At 33.4% G+C, this 11,271-nt stretch overlaps 1 protein-coding gene across 1 annotated transcript; it reads right to left on the bottom strand.

The window, feature by feature from the left end:
* Positions 1 to 310: 310 nt before the first annotated feature.
* LOC108910893 (homeobox protein MSX-3-like) lies at positions 311 to 5,184 on the bottom strand. The gene is made up of 3 exons (XM_018715638.1): positions 4,701 to 5,184; positions 2,089 to 2,288; positions 311 to 783 (listed from the first exon to the last, which is right to left on the bottom strand). Exons 1-3 carry the CDS (start codon positions 5,065 to 5,067, stop codon positions 571 to 573), a joined length of 780 nt encoding a protein of 259 aa, XP_018571154.1. The 5' UTR covers positions 5,068 to 5,184; the 3' UTR covers positions 311 to 570.
* Between the last annotated feature and the right edge of the window lie 6,087 nt (positions 5,185 to 11,271).

Here is an 11,271-nt window from a genome sequence, read left to right as displayed (position 1 = left end):
TTTTTATAGATCTTAGATATCCTTTTTAGTTATAATCTTCCTGGGAAGTTTTAAACAAATCTCCCTGTGGATATAGTCCACACAGGATGTTTTTAATATATTTTAGAATATTATCAAAGCTTTTGTTCACAGTTTTACTAGGTATATGTGTGAACCACATTTTTAGGTAAAAAATACCTTATTATTTTTCTTGTTGTGTTTGATTCAAAAAGGGCATGTAAAAAAGATAATGCTTATAAAAAACAAACATTTAATATTCATATTTTTCTCTATATACAGTAATATACAACAAAATTAAATAGTTCTTTGTACAGTAATAGACATAATTACACATTTACAAAAGGAAAAATAATATAGAACGAAATTGCTAATCAGTCTTATATATAGAGACAAGAATCTTTCAAACGTCCAGCGTTCGCGAATTGCACTATAACCTCGCAAACTCACAGGCGAGGGCTTGCCAAATCCATATCACCACGAAACGAAACCCAAATACGAACAGAAGCGCTTCAACTGTCAAACTTCCGTTCAAAATAGGTACGAATAATTTTTTCAACGACCCCCCATTAGTCACTGCGGGATATTGAGCATAGATCCAGTGAACGCAAAAGTGGGCGGCCGGTGGGCCATCGCGGCGAGGAAGGGGGACATGAGGGGGGCGCCACCGGGAAATAGACCAAAGCTTGGAGGTAGTAGAGGTCTTGCGGAAAGCCTCAGTTTTTCCAGTTCGGCTTCTTGGAGTCGCTTTGCTTTCGCCCTGCGGTTCTGGAACCATATTTTGACCTGCAAGAATACCAGACTTATACCAACTTGAAAAATATGCTAAAATTTATTTATTTAAACTAGTGCCCGGTATTATACATATTAAAAACATAATAAATTAATACAAAGGAAACACAAATCACATATACATAAGTGGACAAAAACTTAAGTGGTAAGCAGTTGGCTTCATTCCATGCGTTAATTTTTTTAGATCAGACTGTAATTCTAAACAGTCGTCGATGATTTAGATTTGCTAGAACGGTCATCAGCGTATATCATGTATTACTATTAATACTCAGGCTGAGGTTATTTATATATGAATTAAACAAGAGTGGCCCTAAGACTTGATCTTGAGGTACACCTGCGTACACTTCAACAGACTACGTCAATGAACATATCTACACGATAGGTAAGACTGGATAAAATAGTTAACATTGAGTCTCAAGCGATCGGAAAACAATATATCACAAACAGACCATCGCCATACTGTCAAAACCTTCTGATAGGTCAGTATATATGTCTTCAACCTAACCTTCCCTATCAAAGACTTCTGATACCTTTTTTAAAAATTGGACAAGTTTTATACTGTTGCTATAGTGCAGGGAATATTAAAGATAATAAAGATAAACGAAAATAGAAGTCAATCTTTTAGTGTTGGGAATTAAGTGACTGCTGTAGTCTTTCTGATCTCAATTGAAGAACCAAGAGGTTGGCAGTATGTACCAGGTTCTATCGCAGCAACTCGACATTGAAGTATTTGAAAAACTTGTTCCCATATTTAGTTAGGCATACCCATATACAGGTCTAGTCGCCCAACTGAAGAATGAGCGCGCGGGCAAACGCGGCACAAACACATCCGCACTGGGTGACGTGGACATAAGTTCAATTGTCAACAAGTTTAGTGGCCTAGCAGTGCAGTGCAGCAATGCGGAATTTGGTGTGATTCAGGTAATTTTGATTTATTATAGGCACCTTCTATTAATCATTTATGCAAATGCGAAAGGGAGAAATAAGAAGGATATTTTGAAGACCTTTTGAAACGGAACAAAACAAAATTTACCATCAATATAATAAAATTGTTTGAGGGCATAAATAATTAAAATATGTTGTTGGTTAAATGAACATATAATAGAAATTTTCTACACATTATATACAAATTACTATAATTTTTTACCTTTAGCAGAAAACTATTTTAAGGACGCCTATGAAACTCATTACATTTTATTGCTAGGCGTTTTTATACATGTTCAACTGACTTCGGAAAGACTATACAGAAATATTAGTATTGGCTTTCTTTCCTTTGAAAGGAATTATAGCGACTCTTACCTGTGTTTCCGTGAGCCTAAGGGAGCTTGAAAACTCTGCACGTTCAGCGATGCTAAGGTACTGTTTGTCCCTAAATTTCTTTTCTAGGGCCAATAACTGTTGTGTCGTGAAGGGAGTCCTAGGTTTCCTATTGGGTTTGTGTTTTCTTAATGCGCACCTAACTATGGGTGGCCCACCATTTGTCAAGTTTGGCAGATTCGCTGAAAATAACAAATAAAAATCAGTCGAGACAATTAAAAAAATAATCCAAAATATCACGGGGTTTTAAGAACAAACATAAGTCACGCGAAATTAGATGTACCTCAAGGGTCCAATGGGAGACCAGTGTAGGATTTCTTAACTATTAATGATTTAAGAGACTGCTATTTCTAATGTTTTGCTAAAAATTATATTAAATTAATCCAAATGTAAAGCTAACGATGCCTTTTTTTTGTTTGTGACATATCCAAACATCTTCATATTTTTTTGGAAAATAATTTTCTACTCATCTACTCAATCAAATTTTCAAAGGCAAAGTTCTATTTTTAAAGGAATCAATTAACTGATTCAGGAGATATAGACCCGTTTCGACATATTAATCTTCATCAGTATGCCTTAGATGAGACGACCGAAGAAAGATTTGAGTGTCTATATCTGCAGATATGTCTTGAATATGAGTAAGATATAGCCCATAACGCATATGTCCATGCATTGAGTAGCAATATATGACTTGTATTAAGCTTTGTTGGTCATATCTCTCCCTCACCCAAAGTTTAATAAGTTCTTGTATTTCTAGGCCTCAAAACATTGATATTGCTAATAAAATTTGACTGAACCATCAAAATTTCTTTTGAGGTAATACTTTGAATGTAATAAAAAAATGCACTACATTAAAAAATTGGAAAATCTGATGTGCCGTTCATAGAACAGATTGATGTATTTTCTCTGTGCTTACCTATACAAATGTGGATCACACAGCTAATATGGGCTAATATTTGAATTATCAAAAAAATATTCCATGCCTTTCTTGTACTTTTTATGGAAAATACAAAATGAAAAATTGAAAACGAAATTAAAAATTTTAATTTGACCGAAGTATTTCTTAAAACAATTTCCATGGCGCGTGTGGAAAAACAGACACTCGGTAAATGTTTAATGTGTTCTGACTAAATATTTAATTCCTCGAATTAGTTAGCTGATACTCAAAGTACCAGTTCCTAAATTTTAGGCAAGTTAAGTACCTAAACATTTACCTAATATTAAACAAATTAAGTGCTACAAGTTTTTGATATCTCTTAAATTGTACAATATTTTTGACAAGAACAGCCAACTATTATAACCACAGGTTTAATTAGAATCCTATCGAGAATCGATACGTACAAATAGTTCGAATAGCATGCATCAAGTAGGCGCAAAAACAAGCAATGTCGACCGTTCTTGGAAAAACAAGTGAATATGGAAACAAGCGCAAGTTCTCAGGTGCACTGCGTTTTCTTAATACATATATCAAGTTTCCATTGACTGGTTGCAATTAGAGAGATATAAATTTTAGTTTTTTTTTATTGTTTGGGAACGAACCTCATTGAACAGTAATAAAATGAAATTGAAGACCGTAATGTTAGTCAATGCAATATCCTTAACCTACTCTTGTATCAGTTCAAGAAATAAAAAATTATATTGTCATTGGTAATTATTTCAGAAGATAAAATTAAAAAAAAAATAAATTTACATTGTTCAATCACCTTTGTTCACTTCAAGGTGAATCTATTCTAAAAAATGCCTTTAACAATTTATATAAAATATTTAGAACTGGCCGACGGTGCTTTTCAACTAAATTATTTTTGCAAATTGAACATAATGATTGACTAATAACATTTTAGATTGTTTATTGGTAGTAAACAGTTTTTTTAGTTGGCAAAGTTAATAATGTTTTAACGATGTCATAAACAAATAGCAATCTGAGAAATGTCATTAAATTATAAAGTGTCAAGTTCTTTGCCTTTGCAATTGTAATCACCGTCAATTGTTTAATAAAATTAGCAAATAATGCGTGGGCTATTATAAACAATTACTGACGCTTTCAGGAATTTTTCGGATATAAATTTAAATTTATTTAAAACGGGGTTATTGTATGCATATTGCCACTATTATTGTTAAATCGATTGGATTTGACTTTGTTGGCACTGTATAAGTACTCAAGGCCAACATAACGGCAATAGTACTCATTAGATTTTAATTATCAGCAAAGTTTTGATGTTTGAAAAAAATACTTTCACAAATAAAATTTAGAAACGGATAATTAATACAAATACGCCTTAATCCGATTATTATAAAGACAATGCGTCTGTCAACAATACATCAATCAAATGGTGTTAGAAAGTAACAGATATCTACTATCGATAAATTTCTGTACCTACGTTTTTGCACCTCATTTGGCACGGTTAAAAAGTGTCAGTATATATTTTTTGTTCTTTGAGTATAATTAAATACATTATAATTACTATTTAACAAATTGATATTATTTTTCGTTCTATACAGATACATCTCTTGGTTTTCCAAATGTTTTCTTTTTTTAGTAAATTCCAAATTTCCAGTGTTTTAAGTAATTCATTTTAAAATTTTTTTGAACTTACTTTGTGGTGAGGACGACCTAAATCCTCCAGGTCCGACCCACTGAAAAGGCCACTGAGGATGTGCTCCAGGTATCAGCCTAGGCATCGACGGGTGAAGGGGTTGTGGTATCACCACCGTATGCGACGAATTGGGGCTCAAACTTTCCCTTCCATCAGTATCATCATCATCAACTGTGATATTCTCATCATCTTCCTCGTCGTCCAGCCTTTCACTCGATGTATCCAACCTGCTATCTTCAATTTCTTCCTCTAAGCGGTCTTCGAGACGATCTTCAGAGATGGGTTTAGTGGATGATAACAGAGATTCGACACTAAAGCTGATTTTCGATTTAATGTCTGTTTTAGTTTCCTCCATGGTAGAATACATCGAAGGAACTGCACAGTCTCTAAACTCTAAACACAATTTTTGTCACTGCCAACGATGACGGTCACGATCCGATTCAAACACCTTCCGGTATCTTTCCAGCTTTTTTGTGTTGCTACACTGACGATGAACTGGAGTAGACTGAGTCTTTGCTGACTTGTGGAGAGGGACCATGCTTCTGGGGGCGTGTCCGTGGAAGCCGGAGCTCCGCCCCCTATTTATTACCCAAATCAGGCTGCACAATTGATGACCCTTCGCTGAATTTGTGCCTTTGAGTGACGCTAGCGTGATTTTGCCATATTATATTATTTGTCGTTGTCTGGTATTAATTCAAATTGATTATGTGCCAGGGAGTCCATGTACCGTATTGAATTGATTTATCCCTCCTCATAATCGCGAACAATTGTCTCTTTGTTAAGGTCCTTTTTATTTCTGATGCTGCCGAAATTGCTACAACTACCAAATTTTTAGAATAAAGCTTTTGGGGACGCTGTTATTGATGATTTAGAAAATCTGATTAGATGTAATTCAATTTATCTTCAATGTTTGATGAATCTTTCTTCAAATTAATTATCACTATAATCTATACTTTACATTAAATTTGTAACATTTTATAATAGTGGTAAAGTAACGACTTGATTTACAAATTTATTGCTACAGTCAAATGGATGCTTTGGGTAAATAATTTTCATACCATTCGAGGATAATATCATGTGATTTGAGTAATGTAGGCTAAAGATTTTTGTCATATAAGGAATATGCAGCTATTCTTGATAAATTTTAAATAAAAATGAGATTAATCTGCAAATTCTTCTACATATCCTGAAGTATGAACGATATTTTTATGCTTCATCGTGCTTAGGTTATCCAAAACTCTAAAGTAATGTCTATAGGGTCCTCATCCTTGTTAGTTGGACTCTTCTGTTACATAGCACTACTGCATCTTGAAAGAGTGAGTGATTAATTCATCTGCTGTCTCATTATTATAACCAGCTACAAAATGCTCTTTGCCATTTTTGTCCCATCCCCACGGAACCCTCGTCCGTCTCTCCCCCTAGCCGGCAATCCGAGAGCGGGTTGGCAACACATATCGCGCTTGAATAAAGGCTATTTAACCAGCTCTATCTCCCTCTCTCTCGCGATTATGTCACGACACGTTGACTATTTCACGATCGACTTAAACAAGTGAACGATAGCATTAAATTGATTTTATTGCCCCCTCTGTAACATATCCACCAATAGGGAGGGAGGAGACAATTGCAACATAGGCGGGGAATCATTCTTCTGGCTGCCAATCAAACGGGAAGTAGGGCACGCGGGGACCAAGGTAACGAGTGCCCCCCTGTCGAATTGCCCCCCTCCCGGCGGCCGCGGATATTCTCCTACATGATTAATTTGTTACTGGGTTAATTCATTTTGAGCGTGTAATTTCGGTCTCACTCGGCTACGCCAATTTTCCTTTTTTGTCTCATGGCGGTGAGGTGGGGCGGGCGCAAAAAATGCTCGTTGAGGAAAGTAATAGGGAAATTAGGTGGTGTGCGCGATGCTTTAATAAGTGGGGTTCTGCTGTGGGCAGTGTCGCGAAATTTGTTGTCTTCATTTATTTAGGAACACTATGGAATGAGCAACAATTTCTTTAATTGAATTTAAACTTCAAATTTAATATAATGGACAAACTAATAAAAATTGCATAAATAACGTTTTGGTATAAATTTTGTCATACATGAGAAAAAAATGGCAACTTAATATTAAGTGAGGGTATAGGAATTCAACCAATTATTTGTAGTACAGTTTATTATACACAGTTGCCCATTTGCAAAACTTAAACAAAGTGTAATCAGCAGCGTTGAAATGAGGGTTTAGAAGGTTAAAAAGACAAAGTTCCTTCGAAAGAAGATGAATTTTGTAAAGTGAATGTTATGAAGAGAACTATTTAATGATTCAAATATTTTAACAAAGATTCTCTCCAACTTCAAACACGAAGAAAGTTAGACACTGACATAGTTGTAGCACTGTTGAGTGAGTTTACAGAAAATACGACCAGCTACAGCTGTTTATGTCATACAGTACCAAAAAATTGTATTTTTAGCTTTAGGTACTACAATTTCGTTAACAAAATAACAAGTACCTACTTTATGAAAATTTATATTAATTGTATTTCTATGTACCTACATACCTACATTTTATTTAAACAATGGTCATGATGATTAAAGTTTCAGGAGCAACACACGTAGGTAAGTAGGTAAAGTAGGTATAAGGAAGACAAGAGTACAATCTTGAAGCAAAATACAAACATTCTATACAAAAAATACTAGTAGTTACGAAAATTCACAAAGTTGTAGCACAAATGGGAATATCTATAATTTATGTCAAGATTTCGAAGAATAGGTGTAATAGAGGTGGCTGTCTCTGTGCGATAATTGGGTGAATTTTTTCCGTGATTCGAACCCAGTGAAGATGATTATAACTTCTTGCCTTTAATGGTACACATATCACTAACATTTTACACCGAACAAGTGACAATAAATAAACAATGTTGCTACCATTCAGTTTTTGAAGCAAATCCATTTATTGTAATATGTTTTGCACAATAATTCATAATCAGGATGGATACCAGGAACAACTCTTAACATGCCTGCATATGTGATAGAATTGAAGCTATAACTACTGTAGAAAGGGAGTTGAATATTACATGAAATTTGCGTATAAAAATAAATAAATGCTAATTAAATAAATTTTTATGGGTATAATGAAGTTACAGTAAATTGTATGTACTACTAATATTTTTCTTTTACTCTTTGGAAAATTAGGCATTATCAATAGGTACGTAGGTATCTATTAATATGATGCATCTTGAAACATTTAAATTTAAGTTTCTACTTGCGAAAAATTCGAAACGAAAAATTAAAACTACAGTGTTTCTGGCAAGTTTAGATACGAAACCTACACAACTGATTAAGAATTTTTCATACAAAAACACAAGTATAAATATTAGCCTAGAAGTCGTTGACTTGTGCGGTATAGGGGGTTGCATATCATAATTCTGTAGGGAGTGTAAATTTCTTTATAGTAGTTTTTCAATTCACTTCTACTTTAATTATACCACTTGTGTAAATCAAAGTAAATGTCCTCATTACTCAGCGATCCCACCCTTTTTTAGATCCAGATTCATTGCCTTTTTTCTGTTGGACATCGTCCCATTAGGATCGTGGCGTGGTGGATGACAGTATGGCGTATGGTGTGCTTTGGAGTTGGACAAGTATCGGTTTATCTGATTATTGTAGTGAAGATTGTATTTAAATGCAGTGATTTAATTACAACAATTAAAAACAATATATTAAATCTCGATTAATATTTGGTTAAATAAACGGATAGTTAAATTGTTATCTATAATTACCTTTTGGCAACGTACAATATAGGTTATGGCAATTTATTTATCCGATCAGTAAACCAATCGAAACCTAAATTATTGTCTGTGTTGAAACCACCATGACTGTTTAGCAGTTTTTTCGTCTCTTAACTTCAAGGGTTAATATATGCTATCAAAAAAAAGTTATTATTATTTTTACAATATCTCTCCTAATTTGAAAGTTCATCATTTGCAGAACACGCTGTATAGCGTCTAATTAATTTTAATGCTGTATATCCTAATTAATCATTTATGAGTGATTTATTTTTGCACTCAATATTTAGTTATTAATTAAAAACCAAGTCTGAGTAAAAAAAGACTCAATAATAGTTAAAGCTATAGCTAATGTTTCCAAACATTACCTATCCACCATTTTGCTCGAATATACGGAAGAAACTGCTATTGTATTTCCAATAATGAAAGGCCCTGTACTCAAAACCACCATTTTGTTTTAAATACTGCAATTATTAAATACAGTGTTTTACCTAATATAAACTATACATATACATATAAGACAATTTTATTTGAGAGTGAAAAAGGTGCAGTGTGATTTTAGTATGGTCTGAAATATGGATATGTTAATATTGTTAGACCTGTGAGAAAACTGAACTACAGAGACTATATGTACAGCAAAATCAACCATAGCTCTATCACAGCTAGATACCATTATTTTTCCCCACGTTTATCCACCTGTAAATAATTTCAATGTTGTGGTCCTTTAAAAAGTTGAACAAATTAATTCTTATGCTCAATATTTTGGAATAAGTACAAAAAATTATATACCTATTATAATTTTGACACCCATAATATAATTAAATTTTCATTCTGAATACAGCAGTAGTTTTATTTAAATTTGCCTTATATGGAAAAGCATTGATACATGCAGTAATCTTTCAATTTCTCAAGTCAACATACTATGCCTTCCTAAGCTATATTAATTTAATTTTAAATCAACATGGCAGATCCAGTAAGATTATGATCAATTTTACAAACAAACTGCAGAACCATATTCCAGTACAGGACGAATATAAATCTTATACAAACAAAGTAGAAGATTTAATGTTTGGTTTGGTAAACAATTTTTCAAATATAAGAAAAGAAAACTTTTTTATGGACAACTCTTCAGTCTGTCGACTTCAGCAAACAATGTCTAACCAATAGAAAAGTTCAGGTTAGGGTTATTGGTTCCAATACGCAAAACAACACATTTATTGAAATTACTGGAAATCAACCAGTGTTCACTCCACTGGACAATTCGGAAAAGGTCAAGTAACAGTTAATAATAATATTGCCATATATTTTGGTGTCATCGTAATAGACAAAACATTTAAGAAACTAATATAGCAGGTTGATAAGATTTATAAATCAGGTATAATGAGGGGCCCTAAAAGAGAACCTTGAGGAATAACACTTTTAAACGAGGAAAAGCTACTACCTACTTTAACCTTCAATTTACGATTATTAAGGAGATAACCATGCAAAGAGAAACCATTTATTCTATAATGTTGTAATTAATAACATAATGTTGTTGTAATGGACTTTTTTATGTGAACCGCCAACATTTAAGCATAACAGAAAATTAGTACATAGTTGTAAATGGATCAGGAAGAAAAACGTGTTGATCTGGTATAATTTTATTTTCAAGAAGAAATCATAGACTCTGACATTATTCATTCTATTATTTATATCTCAGTAGGCGTTAAATTGATTTGGCGATAATTTCCCTTATCGAATTTATCTCCTTTCTTATGGACAGCAATTACATCAGAATTTTTCCAAGGTATCGGTAATGCCAGAATTAAAAGAATTCTTTATAAGGATAGATAATGACGTAGTGATTTAGCACAGCGTTTTGAATCAATACGTAAAAGACCTTCAGGTGAAGACGAGCTAAGGTAAAGTAAGGCTATAAGTTTATTTTTATAGACTTGGATTAAAAATAATATTATTCATGTGGTTGTTAATAATTGTCTTATTGACGTCAGAAATGTCGCCTTCACTATAATTAATAAAAAAATATTCAAATGTGTTTGCTTTACAGAATAGAATTATTAGAGGAAGACACGAGGAACTTGGATTGTAGATGTCAGAGAATTTGTGACATATTTGTCGGAGTCATAGGGCTAACTTGGGCATTAATATCACTACTCGTGCCACTCATCTTCACGAAATAATAAGTAATACCGTAAATGAAAATGATTTAAAATAAAACGTTACAAATAAAGTACTCGAGGTGTTTTATGACAATAACCAGAGGCCCGATAACGAATCCACGGTCAACAGAATGCAGTGTACAAACGTCTTCAATGCTCAAGTAGAACTGCCTTCAGTAACATCTCTTTGTACTTCTCTTCACTCGTCAGGTCAAAATTATTCTTAAATGAACTAATCAAATTCGTTATATCCTAGGGATTCCCTTATACAGTAATTTTAAGGTAAATGCTATCTATCCTTTGACCGCGGCTACGTTGAGTGACCCGTAAATCCCTCCAAACTCAAGTTTGTCATCATAAAACTCGGGAATAACATAACCGGCCCCATATTCTTTAAATAGTGTTTTCCGTAAAGACAAATAATTTCAAACATTTAATAACTGAATAATCTAAAGCTTATCAAATAATAGGAATGTTATGTCATGCCACCTGAGTATTTTCAAAGACGCCGCAGTAAAACGAATAAACAGGTGCAAAAAACGATCAAACCATTAAGGTTTTAGGTACTGAAATCTACGAAAATACTATCTTTTTTATATATAATTCCACATGTAAATATTCTTATAACATTTACTTGCTTAGTCC

Source organism: Anoplophora glabripennis, unplaced genomic scaffold (genome assembly GCF_000390285.2).
Source record: "Anoplophora glabripennis isolate ALB-LARVAE unplaced genomic scaffold, Agla_2.0 scaffold401, whole genome shotgun sequence".
Lineage (NCBI taxonomy): Eukaryota > Metazoa > Arthropoda > Insecta > Coleoptera > Cerambycidae > Anoplophora > Anoplophora glabripennis.
This window is presented reverse-complemented; position numbering and strand designations above follow the sequence as displayed.

Excerpts from the sequence above, each read along its gene's own strand:
- LOC108910893 (XM_018715638.1), bottom strand. The coding sequence starts at position 5,067 with ATGTATTCTACCATGGAGGAAACTAAAACAGACATTAAATCGAAAATC. Across the intron at positions 2,289-4,700 it reads TAGGTCGTCCTCACCACAAA|CGAATCTGCCAAACTTGACA; the intron begins GTAAGTTCAAAA and ends TGTTATTTTCAG. Across the intron at positions 784-2,088 it reads TTAGGCTCACGGAAACACAG|GTCAAAATATGGTTCCAGAA; the intron begins GTAAGAGTCGCT and ends GTATTCTTGCAG.